Source organism: Narcine bancroftii, chromosome 6 (genome assembly GCF_036971445.1).
Source record: "Narcine bancroftii isolate sNarBan1 chromosome 6, sNarBan1.hap1, whole genome shotgun sequence".
Lineage (NCBI taxonomy): Eukaryota > Metazoa > Chordata > Chondrichthyes > Torpediniformes > Narcinidae > Narcine > Narcine bancroftii.
The window spans coordinates 229,393,973-229,412,426 of record NC_091474.1 but is presented as its reverse complement, the minus strand read 5'-3'; the positions used below and the strand labels follow the sequence as shown (position 1 = coordinate 229,412,426).

The 18,454-nt window shown below is 41.0% G+C and overlaps 1 protein-coding gene across 5 annotated transcripts in view; it reads left to right on the top strand.

Annotated features, from left to right (window-relative positions):
* The window catches only part of slc8a1b (solute carrier family 8 member 1b), a 269,087-nt gene that overhangs the window by 208,759 nt on the left and 41,874 nt on the right, over positions 1-18,454 (top strand). For all 5 annotated transcript variants that reach the window (XM_069887653.1, XM_069887649.1, XM_069887648.1 and 2 more), the window contains one exon: positions 4,216-4,340. In XM_069887653.1, the coding sequence (XP_069743754.1) occupies positions 4,216-4,340 (125 nt within the window). The remainder of the gene's footprint in view (positions 1-4,215; positions 4,341-18,454) is intronic.

Here is an 18,454-nt window from a genome sequence, read left to right as displayed (position 1 = left end):
AGATGAAGCTCTGAGCAAGCCATCTCTTTCTGGTTTCTATACAAAATAATCAATTAATTTTGGATGCTCTCACACTTAAATATTTTAAATTGGACTTTGACCAATTTATTTAAAGCTAATGATCACACTTTAAGCTGCAAGAAGGGGCACCAGAGCATGAATCTCAGTGATGGTTGCCAATATTGTTTCGTCAGCAGGATGCCTGCTTTCTTTCCAAGTGTTGCCCAAGTGCAGACAGGCTATACATATGCTCTCCAGAGCCTGAATTTAGAACTGTCATTCTAGAAAACTCCAATGAAACCGCTCTACCAAGGCTTGCCTTATATTTTCTATTTAGTAATCCAGTGCTTAACCTCTGGAACCGTATTCCTGAACTGTTAGGTCCACCATGAACATTAATTTTCCACAAGGCCATAAATATAGGAGCAGAAGTTGGCCATTCAGTCCATCGAGTTGGCTACACTATTCTATCATGAGCTTATCCATTCTCCTACTTAGCACCACTCCCCTGCCTTCTCCCCATAATGTTTGATGCCCTGACTATTTGCATACCTATCAATCTCTGCCTTAAATATGCCCAACAACAAACTTCAGATGTTCACCACACTATGGCTAAAGAAATTTCTCCACATCTCTGTTGTAAACAGGTGCCATTAAGTCCTGAAGTTATGCCCTCTTGTCCTAGACTACCCTACCATGTTTCAAAGATGCCCTGAAGTTAATAGTTAACCAATTATGTATTGCTATACCATATACCACAATATTATAAGCCCCTCTCGTTTTGGAAATAAAATTTGGTATACCTGACATTTGTAATATACATTTTGAGATTCACAAAAGACTTCATGTGCTCGTAACTGTTGGAGGAACTTGTCAAGGTTTTGACACAAAACATTGACTGTTCAATTTCCTCCATGGATGTTGCCTGAATTCTTCTAGCAGTTTATAAAAAAATATTTTGTGTAATTTTCACAAGAAATATTTAGGTATACAATATAATTGTCATATTGCAGATGATTGTATACCCTAATAAAGAGATGGCAGAGGAATTTTGCATCAGGTTTAATTGTGCCAGATGTCCAGGGGTATCAGGGAACGGAAGTGAGTGTAGTTACTATTCCAAGGGAGAGCGTGCTCAGAAAGCTAAATGGTCTAAGAGTAGATCAGTCTCCTTGGCCAGAAAGAAGTAGCAGTGGAGATTGTGGAGGGATTGGTAATGATCTTTCAGGAACCAATAGATTCTGGCATGATCCTGGAGGACTGGAAATTCACAAGCATCACCCCACTATTCAAGAAGTGATTGAGGCACCAGAAAGGAAATTGTAGACCAGATAGACTGCTGTCAGTGGTTGGGAAGATGTTGGACTTGATTGTCAAGGATCAGGTACACGATCCTTTATCCGGAAACCTTGGGGGGGACAGTGTATTCTGAATTTTGGAATTTTCCGGATTTCGGAAAGCCCACCTGAATTGTGCAGCCGTATCCACCTCCTCCCCCTTCCAGTTGCCCGGCTGTCTCCCCCAACCACCGGTCCTTCAGCCGCCTATCCACCTGGCTCAAGCGCCGGCCGCCTCCCCCACGCGCTGGTCCCTCGGCCGCCTCCCCCAAGCGCCGGTCCCTCAGCTGCCTCCCCCAAGCGCCTGTCCCTCGGCTGCCTTCCCCAAGTGCCGGTCCCTCAGCCGCCTCCCCCACGCACCGGCCGCCTCCCTCACGCACCGGTCCCCTGGCCACCTCCCCCAAGCGCCAGCCGCCTCTCTCCCCACTAACCGGATTTTGGAGCTTTCCAGATTTTAGATGTCCAGATAAAGGCTCATGTACCTGTACTTTGAGGCACATGACAAGATAGGCCGAAGTCAGCACGGTTTCCTTAAGAGAAAATCTTGCTTGAAAAACCTATTAGAATTCTTTGAAGAGTGACAAGCAGACTGGATGAGGGAGATGCAGTGGATGTTGTGTATTTGGATTTACAGAAGGCCTTTGACAAGGAGCTGCACATGAGCTTACTTAAGATAGGAGCCCATGGTATAACAGGAAACATACTATTGTTGGTAGAGCATTGGCTGATTGGCAGGAAGCAGAGCGTCGGAATTCAAGGATCATATTCTGATTGGCCCTCCAGTTGCTAGTGGTGTTCCACAGTGGTTGTGTTGGGGTTGCTACTTTTTATGTTGCATATCATTAATTTGGATTATGGAATGAATGACTTTGCAGGTGATGCAAAGGTAGATGGAAGAGCAGGTAGAGTTGAGGAAACAGCGAGGCTGTAACAGGACTTGGACATATTAGGAGAATGGACAGAGAAGTGGCAAATGAAACACAATATCAGAAACTGTATAGTCATGCATTTTGGTAGAAGAAATAAATGGGCAGACTATTTTTTAAATGGAGAGGTAATTGAAAATTCCCAGATGCAAAGGGACCAGGGAGGGAGTCCTTGTGCAGGATACCCTGATGGTAAACTTGCAAGTTAAATCGGCGGTGAAGCCATATACCATTTATTTCAAGAAGAATAGAATATAAGAGTAGAGATATGATGTTGAGGCACTGGTGAACCTCACTTGAAGTTTGGCGAACAATTTGGGCTCCTCATTGAAGAAGGGATGTGCTGACATTCAGAAGAAGTTCACAAGGGTGATTCCAGGAATAAACCAGATAATATGAGAAACATTTAAATATGATAATATGAGAAACATTTGACTGCTCTTGGCCTGTATTTGTTGGAATTTAGAAAAATGGGGGGAATCTCATTGAAACATTTTGAACATTGAAGGGCCTGGCAGAGAAGATGTAGAAAGGTTGTTTCCCATGGTGAGAGTGTCTTGGACAAGAGGGCACAACTTCAGGATTGAAGAGCGTCCACTTAGAACAGAGACGTGTGGAATTTCTTTAGCCAGAGGGTGATAAATCTGTGGAGTTTGTTGCCACAGGTGGTTGTGGAAGCCAAAGTGATTGAGTGTATTTAAAGAGGAGGTTGAGAGGTTCCTAATTAATCTGGCCATCAAAGGGGAGAAGGCCAGGCAGAGGGGCCGAGTGGGGAAAATGGATCAGCACATGATTGGATGGTGGGCAGACTTAATGGGCGAAATAGCCTATTTCTGCTCGTATGACTTATGGTCTCATGAAGTTTGTGCCAAAACTGTACTGCAAGGTGAAGAATGATCCCTGGGTCCAAATTCAGTATGACAAGATTGATCTCGTGGGTGAATTAACATTTTTTTAAAAATTTTACATTGTTCTGTTATGCAAAATATTTAAAAATTGTTCGTGATCTGCATTTCATTCTTGATGCTAATCATCAACTCTCATAACCAATTTGTTACCAAGTCAACCAAGTCTAGCCAATAAAGTACAACTCATATAGCCTAAAATTGGATTCTCTGTCATTTACGTGATCTTTGGTGGTTGGGTTTAAATATATAATTGAAATAGTGGCTAAAGTTTTCTTCTTAAACTTGGATATAAAAATTCTCTTCTATGTTCCTTTCCTGGTGATTTTCTTCCCTTTTGTTACACCCATGAAGGAGAGCCTCTCTGATTTTTAAAATGTTTAAAAATGGATAGAAGAAGTAGTTCACTGTGAACATCCTTCTATGCATAACAACTAGGTAGAATAAGTGAAGAACCTGTTTCAGCTACATTTATAAGTTGGTCCATTCATCACTTTGCTTATTGGTATTTAGGAGAGAACCTTGTATCACTCAAAAAAATCTCGTGCTGACCTGCAGTATTTTACTAAACAAAGCTTTTTGGAATACAAACCCAAGTTAATGAAGTGTAATAACCAGTACCTTAGAGATTTCTAGTTATGGACTCTCAATTATCATTTTACCATCCATAGCAAGCATCTTCCATAATGTTCAGCTAGTCCATTTCACAGCTTATCATTCTTTGCTGTCAATTGCTAAATTATTCCTCAATACATGAAAAGTGTTTCACCTTTCTTGATCTGGATCTTTTTGTGTGATTTGTTATTAGATATGTAATGAGGAAAAATGTAGCATTAACTTTGCACTATGATGTAAGCCATGTTACGAAATGTCTTAATACTAAGATTTTAAGAAAATTACCCAGCAGAAAAAGTGAAGTTAGGGTAACAATAGCAGCATTTCCAGATATGGTAAGTGCAGAGAAGATTGCTTGCAATATGCTAGGTTGTAATTGTTTAAAATATGTTTTTGTTTCTGTTGATATCTAGTTGTATAATTATGTTTCAGGTAATACTGAAGATAAAATATCGAGCAAAGATGAGGAAGAGCGGCGGATTGCTGAAATGGGCCGCCCGGTGCTTGGAGAAAATACAAAGTTAGAAATAGTAATCGAAGAATCTTATGAATTTAAGGTACTAAATGCCAGTTTTTTTTCTTAAATATAGTAATTTACTGTTACTGTATTCAGAAATCTGCATTAACAATGTCTTTGTGCTTATGTTTTCCAAGCAGCTTTGGTCATTGAACGATGAGCTTTCTTTGCATTCCAGACTACCCATTCAATATCAAGTTCCTGATTGAACCTATTAGTATTTTGCAATCCAGCTAATTCTGACGATAAATGGTGAAGCTCATATTGTAAGATGTGTTCAAGTTTGCATCCATTAGACTTTAGTAAGAGATGAAAGATGAAATAAAAATAAACAGTAGGTGAAGAAGGATGATGGCTTGGATGGGGCAAAAGTTTGAATGACTAGATTAGGAGCTGCAGAAATGTGGTGAAAAAAGAACCAAAACAGCGAATTTGGCATTTTCAGTGTGGAGCAACTTGCAGAGTTTTATTTTAAGGATATCACAAAAGGAGATAAATTTAGGAGGAGGCAAATGTGTGTTTTATGATTCCAAGGTAATATTCGGAAATGGCCTGATCTGTCCTTTGAGGGAGAAGCAAGGCCATGTGTGGAGCAGACTCATGGGTCCAACTTGCCCATGCCAATCAAAATGTCTCACTCACACTAGTTCCCCTGCTGCATTTGGCCCATATCCCCATTAAATCTTTCCCCCTTACCTTAAAGCATGTTCCCTGGTTCTAAATTCCCCTACTCTTGACACTCCAGATATGGTAAGTGCAGTGATCCAATCTATTTGTTCTGTGATTTCATGATGGGGCTTGCTGCAAATATGGCAGAATTGTTTTGAAAAGAAAGAGAGATTTGAAGAGATGAGAGGCCGTGGGTTAAACATTGCTGTAGATAAAGGGAAATTGTTGGATGTATCGTATTTGGATTATCAGAAGTCATTTAATAATTTGCAATATCAAATATTGTTCTGGAGAATAGAAGCTCATGGTATGGGAAATAAAATAGTGCTGTGGATAGAAGGTTCCTTTGTAATAGCAAGCCACAGTTCGTATAAACAGGTCTTTCTGGTTGGCAAAATGTAATGTGTGGTGTGCCAGAGAGACTGGTGCTTGGACCTTTTTTATTTCAATAAATGATTTGGATAAACTTGTTGATGAGATGAAGATAGCTAGGAAACCAAATTGAAGACAGGATATTGAAGCTAGGGAGTAATATAGATCAGTGAGCAAAGATCTGGCAAATGAAGTACCATGTGGGAAAAAGCAAAATTGCCATTTTAGGAGGAAAAATAAAGCATCTAAATGTCTAAGTTGTCGGAGCAGATGAGGCCATTCAGCCCATCAAGTCTTCCATGCCATGAGAATCATACCTGATGTATTTTCTACTCAACCCAATTCTTCTGCCTTCTCCTTGTAATCTTTTGGTATCCCTACTAATCGAGAACCTGGCTAAAGAAATTCCTCATTTTTTTTCTGAAGTGTGGTCCTTTTCTTAGGCTCTGCCTTCTGGTCCTAGACGCTTCTAATACTGGATGTGTACTCTTCTATCTAGCCCTTTCAATATTTTTCAGTCTACTTTACTGAGATTTCCCCCAACTCCACTTCACCCCCCCCCCCCCACCCTCATCCTTCTAAACTCCAGTGAGTACAAGCCCAGAGCTAGCAAACACTCATAAGTTAAACCTATCATCCCCAGGATCATCCTCTGGATCTTCTTCAATACCAGCACATCCATCCTTGGCTATGGGGCCCAAAACTATTCACAATACTCCAATGAATTCTCTTCAACTCCTGATAAACACTCAGCATTACATTCTTTTATATTCTAGTCCTATTGAAATGAATGCTAATATTTCATTTGACTTCCTTACTATTGATTCACTCTGCAAGTTAACCTTTTAGGGAATCTTGCACAAGGACTCCAAAGTCCCTTTGGACCTCCACTTTCGGAATTTTATCCCAATTTAGAAAATTGTCTTCTTTATTCCTTCTACCAAAGTGTATGACCATACACTTTTCTATGCTGTATTCCATCTGCCACTTTTTTGTCTGCTCCTTCAATCTGTCCAAGTCCCTCTGCAGGCTTCCTACCTCCTCAACACTATCTGCCCCTCTGCCTACATTTGTATCATCCACAAGCAGAGACAAAACCAAAGTTTCAATCATAAAAATCATTAACATATGTGAAAACATATGATTCTAACATTGTTCCCTGTGGAACGCCTGTGGCCAGCCTGAAAGGACTCCCTTTATTCTCACATGGCCTTCTACCAGTCAACCATCTTCTATCAATCCAGGTACTTTTCTTGTCATACTATGGGCTCCTATCTTGTTTGGCAGTCTCATGTGGAACCTTGTCAATGGCCTGAAAATCCAAGTAATCAACATCCACCAGCCCTTCTACACAATCCCAGCATCTGCGGACTTCCTTGTTGAAATCCACCAACTCTTCTTTGTTGGAATTCTTTGAGGAAGTAACAAGCAGGATAGATAGATCAGTCATGTAAGATCTTCCCAGAAGGAAACCATGCTGACTTTGTTGTATTTTGTTACATGCTGTCAAGTACCTGAAAGCTTACCAACCACTGAAATCTGGCTAACCTGTGAGAATGTAAACATCGAGAATGCATCTAAACTGTACAGCCCAATGTATGGAGATAGGACTCACCCCTTCTACTCTTCTCCATCCACCTCCACCTCCCCACTGGATATTTCCTCTCTTTTTCTTCTCCCTCATTGGCTTCTTTGTCTTCTAATCAGACTCCACCCTGAATCACTCATCTCGCTCTCTCCTGGCACCTTTGTTTTTCTTGCCCTTTCTCTTCCAATTATCTGGCATCTGCCCATCTACTGCCTTTGTCTGTCACGTTTCACTCTCCCTGGTTCATCAGTCTCACATGAGTCCCCTGTTTCATCCCACCCACTCTGACTTCTTTACATTGGGTTCTCTTCCACAATTATCCAGACACGATCAAAGGTTTTCATTTCAAAACATCAACCATTCTTTTTTCTCCCAATGATGCTGTTTGACCCGCTGAGTTCCTCCAGCAGATTTTGTTGACTTATCATTTTTAAAAAATTAGGAAAATGTTATTTCAAGGGGAATTGAATATTTTGTGTTTCTTTGTGGCATATAAAGTCCATTTGGTTCATGCTCACCAATCACATCTGTCCTCGTTCCCCACATCTATGCTTTAATTTCCATATGACTGACTTTTCCTAACACCCACCTATGCCAGTGCTATTTACAATAGCCAATTAACCTACCTATGAACATTTCCTTGGAATATGGGAAGAAATCAGAGCTGCAGTCACATAGAATGCTCCACCAAACTAAAAATTAGAAACAAGCCTGGATACTGGAGTTGGGATGCAGGAGCTGTACATGCTACACTATGTGCCCCAATACAGAGCGAGGTTCCATTGTTCAGATCATACATGGGAGTTGTAATGACTGTTCTCATGCATAACAATGACTGTTGTAATACCATATATTTTACTTCTTTATCCTTTGGTGAAATCCATTTTCAACTTGCCCTTGCTACTTTATCCTAAGTCCCAAAAGCCTGAGAGTAACATCAATTGCACTGCCTGCACGATGAGTACAAACAATGAATTCCCTGGACATAATGGAATGTGTGTTGAAAGTTTGTTAAGACAGGCAAGAAATGAAACTGGTTAATGGATTCAAAATAAACTCAAATCAAGTGACCCCTTGAGGTTTTGATAACTTTTACATCAATTTATATCTGTAAAGTTTTAATGGATCAACAGGCAATAGGGTTTAGAAGGGACCAAATTTAGGAAAATGGGACAAGCCCAGAATGCCATTTTAGTTGGCAAGGATAAGTTGGGCTGAAGGGCCTGTTCTGTATTGTCTGACACTGATCAACTATTTAAATGGAAATGTTGTCCAAATTGGTCAGATTGAGGGAAATAACAAAAGCATTGTAGGAGATGTGAGGTACCATTGAAGAAAGGACAACACTCGGAAATAGAATGAGTGCAGGGTCAAGGACTTGAATGCCTTTGGGAGGAACAAAGTATGAATTAGAGATATGATTGAGAAATAACTCATTGGGAGGTACGAAGGCTGAAAAAGCAGCCAATCAAAAACTAGCATTGGTTTTGTGGATCAACCTCCAGTTACAAATTGTAATTTTTTTAACTACTGAATTCAAGAGAATTGCAAATTTTAAGTATTTCAACAAACAAAATGGCTGACATTGTGCTCTAACGTTTAATAATGTGCATTGACCATAGAGAATATTTCATGGCAATCTTTTGTTAATTGAGATCCTTCCTGAGAAGGTTCATTTTGCTTGATTTTTTGGCTTCATAACTTGTATTGAAGTTTCCAGTTATCTGCAGAATTAGTGTGAAATAAATCTTGCACTAAGCATTCTTAATGTGATAGCAAATGAATGAACACTTGTGTTACAGGCTGAACTTGAAACTATTTTGCAGTATACCACTACCATTTCTTAATAGCTATAACTAGTTTATATGTAGAGGATAAATGAAGAATGATGCATTACTTGTAAACCATTCTGTCCATATGCTTGACTTTGTTTAAATCTATTTATCTCATTGTGTCTGATTAATCTGTTCAATCCATCAAAAACATTTGATTTAGAGCACTAAGATGTAGTAATTCAATAAAATTTCAGTGGCTATTGTGGGGATGAAAATTTAATCTTGTAAAGATCCTGTAATTTCTCCTGTGAATTATGGCATATTTACTTCTGTATTATGGATAAACTATTTGTCAGGCCTATAAAACCATAATGAAGAATATGTTACCATTTCACTTTGCTAACTTTGAACACATTTTCTATGTTGCACTTTTTAAAATCTTGAATATAACCAAATCTGGTTTAAATTTGTCATTTCTTTACAACTAGCTGTCTACCACACAGATCAGAGGCCTAGATTTGGAACATTTTAAATGTAGCATACTAGCTGCAAATGCTCGCTCCTTTGAGTTGCTGCAGGCTTTTTTGCTCTTTCCTTCAAAAATGCTATCCAAAATGCAGCAGGTTTTTGCTGTCTCTCAGGACTGTTGAAGTTAAATAGCTGTCAACCTTAGCTTCCTTTTTCATATCCCACATGTTGGTCCTTCTTCTGGATTCCCTTGGGTTTCCAAAATATTAGCAGGTGTCTTTTATAAGCTTTCTCATCATTGATACAGCAATCACAAGTTTCATAAATGTATAAATTTACCTCTGTTTCATTCATCACAACTTTTCCGATATTTTTTCTCTCATGTCAACTTATATTCCTTCATCCACTTGTTTCATGAGCTCTATGGAATCCTTGCAATGCCTTGATTAAGTCATTTTGTTATCGTGGTAATCAGTAGGAGAAAATAACGTGGGTGAGGTGGAAGAAATAGCTTGGCTCTTAGTAATTTTGTGATGTACAGCGCAAGATTAGAACAGAACATTGCAGCATAGTACAGTTCCTTCGGCCCACAATGTGCTGACCTATGTAAACCTACTGCCCTACAATCTAATCCTTACTGACCACCACCCATAACATCTATTTTTCTGGAATTCATGTGCCTGTTAAGTTATTCTTAAATGTCTCTATTATACCAGCTTCCACCACCATCCCACATGCCAATTGGCAATGCATTCCAGGTACTGTATATATTTTTTAAAAATTGCCTCTGACGTCTCTCCAAATCCTGCCTCCATTCTCATTAAACAAATGTCCTCCCATATTTGTTATTGTTGCTCTGGGATAAAGGTACTGGATGTCCACCCTACCTCTGCCCTTCATAATTTTATAAACATCTATTAAGTGACCTCTCATTCTTTGTTGCCCAAAGATAAAAGCCTAGGTCTGTCCACCTTGAATCATAACTGGGCAACATCTTGGCAAATCTCCTCTACACCCTCAAAAGCTTCTACATCCTTCCTATAATGAGATTTCCATAATTGATCACAATACTTCCAAATGTGGTCTAACCAGAGTTTTACAAGGCTGCAAAAGTACATCACAGCCAGTACACTATATTCCTTCTTAACCACCCTATCAACTTGTGGGATTTTATTTTATTTTTTTAAATTTAGACATAAAGCACAGGCCCATCAGCCCATGCTGCCCAATTGACCTATAACCCCTGGTATATTTCGATTCACAGTGTTCCTCCACACTGTGAAGAATCCTACTATTAACCATGTACTCTGTCTTCATTAAACCTTCCAAAGTGCATACTTCACACATAGCAGTGTTGAATTCCATCTGACACTTCTCCACCCACTCTGCATCCTATCTATATCTTGTTGAAACCTCAAACAACCTTCTATACTCTGCACAACACCTCCAATTTTTATCAACTGCATACTTAGTGACCCACTCACCCCCAACTTATTCAAGTAATTTATAAAAAATCACAAAGAGCAGAGGATCCCAGAACAGATTCCTGTGGAAAGCCACTAATCACCATCATCCAGGTAGAATATGTTCATGCAGTACCACCCTCTGTCTTTTGTAGGCAAATCAATTCTGAATTCAGACAGCCAAGCTTCCATAGGTCTCATGCCTCATAATTTTCTGAATGAAACTACCTTGTCGAATGGTACCTTACTAAAATCCATATACATTACATCCACTGGACTTCATTCATCAATTTATTTTGTCACCTCCTCAAATCTTGAATTCACGAGGCAAGATCTACCCTTCCCAAGCCATGCTGACTATCCCAGAGAGGACTATGCATCTCCAAATGCTCATAAATCTTCTCCTTAAGATTCTTCTCCGATAGTGTGCCCATCACTGATGTAAGAATCACTGGCAAATAATCCCCAGGATTCTCCCTCTTACCTTTCATAAACAAGATGGGTACATTTGCCATTGTCCAATCCTCCAGTATATCTCCTGTGGCCAGGGAGGATGCAAAGACCATCACCTCAGCAATCTCTTCCCTCACTTCCTGAGCTATATCACATCCGGTCCTGAGGACTTAGCTCTCCAAGTATTTTTAAGATCCAGCACTTCCTCTTTCTAACGTTGTCATACTTCAGCACATTAGCATTCACCAGGGCTCCCTCTATCTGCTGACCTTTTGAACCAAAGTTTTCATTTTGGGCCTCCGCTGGCTCCAAACACTTTCACACCCCATTGTCATACTGATATGTCTGTCATGGCCTCAAGAACTGCCAAGTTGAGGCCACCCACAAATTCAAGAAACGTTACTTTGTATTCCATCTCTCTAGTTTCCAACCAGATACCAATAGTGACCTTCAGTTACTGTTAACCCCCTCTCTGTCTCTTTCCCTCCCTCTTCTGTCTCCTTTCCTCCTGCTCCCCATCCCTTCTCTTCTGTTAGAGAATGAACTTTATTGGCCCTCTGCCCTCTTCCCCATCACTACTCAGCTTCTTTCTCTTCTACCCTCACACATGTATCCACCTATTTATTGCCTTTTACCTGTTGGCCTGTGCACCATCCCCCTCTGTTATATACAGTGGAAACTTGGGACTATTTTATGCTGGAGCATGAACACTGCAAGACTGTAAGAGCCGCATCACATTTGAATGGTGAGCATGCTCAGTGTAACAGTGTATTCATACACGACTAGCAGCCTGACCAGTACTGACGTATTGTAGGCCGTACCTATTTTATCCTTTCTGGCCATCCCTGTATCACCTGTTGGGAGAGCAGATGCAGCCTTTCATCCTTTGTGGTTTCTTCTTTAATCAGGTTTAGTTTGTTATTGGTTACCCTGACAAGGTGATGTATCTTGATTTCCATGTCTTTCATTTCGTATTTTTCATTTGGGGAAAGACGTGACAAAGCATCGGCAAGCACCCTTTCCTTCCCTGGACTATACTTCAAGGTAAAGTCGTATCATTGGAGCCGGAGGAGTAGCCTCTGTAGTCTGGCTGGTGCCTTGCTTAGGTTCTTTTTCGGGATGTGTTCCAGCAGGGCGATGATCACTCTCTACCACAAACTGTCTCCCATAGAGGAATTTGTGGAACTCTTTGCATCCATATACGACTGCCAACAGCTCTCTTTCAATATTGGCATATTGGGTCTCTGCTGTTGCCGGGGCTTTTGAGGCAAAGGATATCGGTTTTCCTTCCTGCACCAATGCTGCCCCGAGGTCTCTGATGGGAGCATCTACTTGTAATGTGACAGGTTTTTTTTCTGTCATCGTAGCTCAGTTCTGCTTCTCTGCAGAGCACTTCCTTAAGCTTGTCAAAATCACGCTGATGCGATGGTGACCACTGAAACTCCAAATCTTCTTTCAGCAACTCTCTGAGGTTGGCTGTGGGGTCTGACATGTGTGGGGTGAAGGAACTCATATATTGGACCAGACTTTTATGTCCTTTGGGTGTTCCATTTCAGCAATGGCTGTTATCTTCTCTGGGCTTGGCCTGACCCCTTCAGGTGTGTACACCATTCCAAAGAACTGGCACTCCTCCACCTTAATGATGCGTTTGTCTGCATTGAGTTTGATGCCGGCCCCTCTTGTTCTCTCCATGGCCTCATGTAGGTGGAGATCGTGGGTTTTCCCGTCTCTGCCAAAAATCTGGATGTCATCAGCGATGCCGACAGCACCCTTGCATCCCCTGTAGGTCCCATCTATCTTTTGCTGGAAGATGTCTTGGCTCACCTTTAGGCCAAAAGGTAGGTGCAGGAACTTGTATTGGCCAAATAGAGTGTTGAAAGTTGTTAGCAGTGTCGATTCTTCATCCAGCTTCACATTCCAATACCTATTCTTGGCATCTAGCTTACTGAAGGTTTTGGATCCCGCTAGTTCAGAAGTGATGTCTTCTAGCACTGGTATTGGATAGTGCCCTCTTTTGTTTGCTTGGTTTAGGTTTTTGGGGTCCAGACATATTCTTAGGTGGCTATTTGGTTTTTCTTTTACTATTATAGAATTTACCTCGCCAAGGCAAATAGTGCCTTTGGAAGACTACACAAAAGAGTCTGGAAAAACAACCAACTGAAAAACCTCACAAAGATAAGCGTATACAGAGCCGTTGTCATACCCACACTCCTGTTCGGCTCCGAATCATGGGTCCTCTACCGGCATCACCTACGGCTCCTAGAACACTTCCACCAGCGTTGTCTCCGCTCCATCCTCAACATTCATTGGAGCGCTTTCATCCCTAACGTCGAAGTACTCGAGATGGCAGAGGTCGACAACATCGAGTCCACGCTGTTGAAGATCCAGCTGCGCTGGGTGGGTCACGTCTCAAGAATGGAGGACCATCGCCTTCCCAAGATCGTGTTATATGGCGAGCTCGCCACTGGCCACCGTGACAGAGGTGCACCAAAGAAAAGGTACAAGGACTGCCTAAAGAAATCTCTTGGTGCCTGCCACATTGACCACCGCCAGTGGGCTGATCTCGCCTCAAACCGTGCATCTTGGCGCCTCACAGTTTGGCGGGCAGCAACCTCCTTTGAAGAAGACCGCAGAGCCCACCTCACTGACAAAAGGCAAAGGAGGAAAAACCCAACACCCAACCCCAACCAACCAATTTTCCCCTGCAACCGCTGCAACCGTGTCTGCCTGTCCTGCATTGGACTTGTCAGCCACAAACGAGCCTGCAGCTGACGTGGACATTTACCCCCTCCATAAATCTTCGTCTGCGAAGCCAAGCCAAAGAAAATAGAATTTACCCAGTCATTTGGCTCTACTACTTTTGCTATTACTTGTTTTTCTTCCAGCTCCTGTTTCAGCTCTATTGGCACCTTCCGTGGAGTATTGATTTGTATTTTGGGTCTATAGTAATCTGATATTCAAAGTTCTCAAAGCACCCAACTGTGTCATCAAAGCATTCAGTGTACATGTCCAAGAGCTCAGCCTTATTTGTGATTGGAGGGCGTTGCTCAAGTGGGGTGTCGCTATTGATCCTCTTGGACATTTTCTTCTCTCTGATCTCATTGTTTACAGAGATTAGCTATAATTTTTGACAACTATTCAAGCCTAGGATTGCTGGTCCGTCGGTGTCAACCTCAAAGAATGTGCATATGATGCTCTTTCCTTTATGTTTGCCTTTTATTTGGACTTTTCCGAGTTGTTTAATCATGGATCCACCATAGGCTGTGAGCGTGACATTTGCGGCTTCTCGTGTGCCTTCCTCCGGGTACCCATTCTTTATGGACTCGGGGAACATTTGGCAGTACAGTCTAAGCAGGAGGATGTTGCTTTGTGATCCAGTATCCAACTTTATTTTCAGGTTGAATTTTGTTGGTTTGTTTCTGATCTTTCTTTTAACTTGGATCGTGGTGTGTAATTCATCTTTTCCTCCCTTCACTTTCTTGGACATCTCATGAAGGAGTATTGTTTCTATGCCTAGCGTCAGTGAGTCGGAGTCACTGCTGTCACTTCCATTGACGTGGTGTACTTTCCTTCTGTTTTCTTGGTTTCTTTCTCTTTTCATGTTAGACCTACACATCTTTTCCCAAAGATTGACCTTCCCAAAGGTCCTGCACTTTGAACCATTTGCGGGGTATTTCTTGCGGTCATCAAAGGGGTGTATTCTGCCACACCTCCTGCAGTTCTCAGATGTCTGCGACTTTCTCTGCGTGTGCTTTATGGCATCGACCCTTCTATCTCTGTGCAGTGTGTTGGCCTGCACGGAGAGGGATTGCATTTACCTCCTAGTGGCCTCGAAGGCCCTAGCTGTGTCTATGGCATCTGCTCGTTTCGAGCTGACTTTCCCTATGAGAGTTTTCTGGCCTTCAGGACGAATGCTTCCCCAGATTAGTTGGTCGACTATTCTCTCCTCTATCTCTTTGAACTTGCATTTTGCTGCCATGTTCTTTAGTCTTGTGAGAAATTATCTAATGACTCATCAGGTTCTTGTTTTAATCCCTGGAACTCATATCACTGTATTCTATGGTTGGATTTCGGTTCCAGATGAGAGGAAAAGTTTTCTAATATCCTTTCTGGGTTATTTTCTTCCTCTTCAGCCAGCTCCCAGCTATTAAAACAGGTGTTATGTCGTCCATGGTACCATTGAAGGCCTTAATAAACACTCAGAGAAGCTTCTAAGTTTACAGCACCAACTTTTACTTGCATCAGTACTGGTCAGGCTGCTAGTCGTGTATGAATATGCTGTTGCACTGAGCATGCTCACCACTCAAGTGTGATGTGGCTCTTACAGTCTTGCAGTGTTCATGCTCCAGCATAAAATAGTCCCAAGTTTCCACTCTATATAACACCCTCCATTTTTTTATTAGGCCATCTGCCTAAATTTTGCACTCCTAAGGAAGGCCTCAAGCCTGAAATATCAACTACCTTTTACTTCTGATGGATGCTGCACAACTTGTTGAGTTTCGTCCAGCACTTTTTGGTATCACATGAGGGGAAGTTTGCAGAGCTGTCATTTTTCAGATGAAATTATGCCAAATCTGCTTTTTCCAGAGTGGATGCCACAGATACTGTCTCACTCATTAAGAGGAACAATTAAGCTTTCCCAAGTGTAGTACATATAACTTGTTAACTCATCAGAAAGAGAAAAAAGTCTTATCATTAATTCATGTGAATCCTCATGAGTACAACTTGACAAACAGTAAGTGCTCTTCAGAACAAATCTACTGTATTAGTTTAAAGCAACATAATTATCTCCTACATTGAAATATCAATATCGACCTTAACTTCATGAAGATTATTCGGTAAATTTTGAGTCTATACTGATCTCACCAGATAAAGCTGGGAATGGTTTCCAGGGTAGATTCATCAATTGAAGGGGTAAGATTCGTGTGGAGATGCATAAAATGTGCTTGTGGAGGTGCTTGTAGCTCAAAGGAAGCAATTCATAAAGTTTGAAGTAGTGTGTGCAATTTTGGCTGCCCCATTACAGGAAGGATATGGAATCTACTGAAAGGGTGAAAGAGATTTACCAGGATATTTTGATTAGAAGATATGAGCTTTGGGGAGAGGTTGGACAAATGTGGAATTTTTTCACAGGAGCCTAGAAGCCTGAGGGAAGACTCTAGAAGTTTACAAAGTCATAAGAGGCATTGATAGGGTAAAGATCCAGAATATTTTTCCCAGGATCAAAATGTTAATTTGATTAACACATTGTTAGTGTTGGAGAAACTCAGCAGGTCAAACCGTTTCCTATGTATAGCAAAGATAAAATGCATAACCAATGTTTTGGGCTTGAGCCCTTCATCAAGGTATGGAAAAATGTCACCAGGTGTCCAAATAAAAAGATAAAGGGGGAGGTGTAGTCACAAAGGCATGAGGTAATAGGTAGAGAAGGAAGGTAGGGCACAGCAGCAAGAAGGGGAGGAGAGATGGCTAGGTGAATAGAGAGGCAACAGGTTGGAGAACTGAGAGAAAGAAGACAGGGGAAAAGTAAGGGAGAGCAGGTAACAGAAATGTCAAAACAGTAGTTTATACTGACATTTGCATTTAAAGGGTCAGAAGGGGGAGGGAGATGTGCAGGGTAAGCTCTTTGTAGGAAGAGAGTGGTAGGTGCCTGGAACTGGCTGCTCAAGAGTAGAGGTGGAAGCAAATATAATAGTGTTTTTCTTTCTATCTCAGTGGCTCCCAAGCTTTTACTTTCCACTCACATACCACTTTAAGTATTCCCTGTGCCATAAGTGTTCTGTGATTGCTTAAGGTGGTATGTGAGTGGGAAGAGAAAATTGAGAATCACTGCTCTAGACCCAATTATTACTGAAATATTTTGCTTGAGAAAAATTGTTATTGGCCCAATTCCTTTGGAGTTATGAAACTGTGCACATAACGAATCAATTTGGAACGATTAAAACAGTGGTTTTCAAACTTTTTCTTTCCACCCCCATATCACCTTAAGCAATCCCTTATGGCATGGGGAATACTTAAAGTGGCATGCGAGTGGAAAGTAAAAGGTTGGGAACCACTTTTCTAGATAGACACACAAATGTAAGCAATTGAGGGATCTATATTATGTGCAACCAGAATATTATTTTTTAAAAATTTTATTCTAAACATACAGCACCATAAGAGGCTCATTTGGCCCATGAGTCCGTGCCACCCAATTACACCCAATTGACCTACACTCCCAGTACATTTTGAACAGCCAAAATTAGTTTTGGGTGTAGTGTTCTGCTTTTCCAAATTAAAATAAATCCTGTCCCTTGAACCTCCAACAATTTCTTTATCAATTGAAGTAAGGATCACCAGCAGGCTTTTCCTTACTGCCCTTTTTGAATGAGAGGACAATATTACCAGTATTGTAATACCTCAATCGTGACTAACAAAGATGCAAAAATCTAACAAAGCCTCAATAATATTGTCCCATATTTGCCTTAGCATTCTGGCACAATTCCAGTTATATTCTGGCAACTTGTCCACCAAAATATGCACCAGTATGTCAAAGATTCACTTGACCCCTCTTGAGCATTTCAACCTTCACCCACTTGGTGAATAGCAGTGAGAGGTATTCATTTAGGATCTTGCTCATGCCCCTAGCCCTACACATAGATGGCTCCTTTAGTCCCTAAGGAACCTGCTCTTGTTTCTGATATAATTGTCAAAGATTTTAGTCTCTTTTAAGGCTGCATGCCAAGGAAATTTCATGGCATGTTTTTTAGCCTTTTTTTTTAATGATGCAATTTCCAAGTTTTGGCTACCAAGTCCAATGGTGCATTGATTTGCAGAGTTGGCAGTCTGGGTCTTTAATTCTTCAACAATGATAAATAAGCATCTGATCTGCCCAAAAGACTTTTTCCTGTAACTTAAAAGATTGTCATGAAGATGTCAAGTGATACGAGATAATCAAATGTGAAATGGGTGAGAACTGCCATTTTTGTTTAAAGTACCCCATTCTGGTTAGGCATGCAGGTTTATCATTGACCCTTAAAATTAACTATGTGGACAGAGACCAGATTCTTGCTTGGGCAAGCAAGCTTTCAGTTGTCAGATTCTTTGGAATCTGTTTTCACTACAATGGAGCAACTCTTACATTTTCCTCTCAACAGCATACTGCTCATTAACATTATGTTGGCTTTGAGGTGCTGAGTGTTCAGTGTCTTTTTCTTCCATAATAGCTGGTCTTTTAAGGTATAGAAAAATACTTGATGCATTGCAACACAGATGTAGAGGATTCCAATCTTCCCTTTATCTCATCCAAGGATTTCCAAACACCAAAGTTGAAAGCTCAAGCTTGTTTCCTGTGTAGAAAGGTACATTGAAAAAGTTTGTTTTGCAT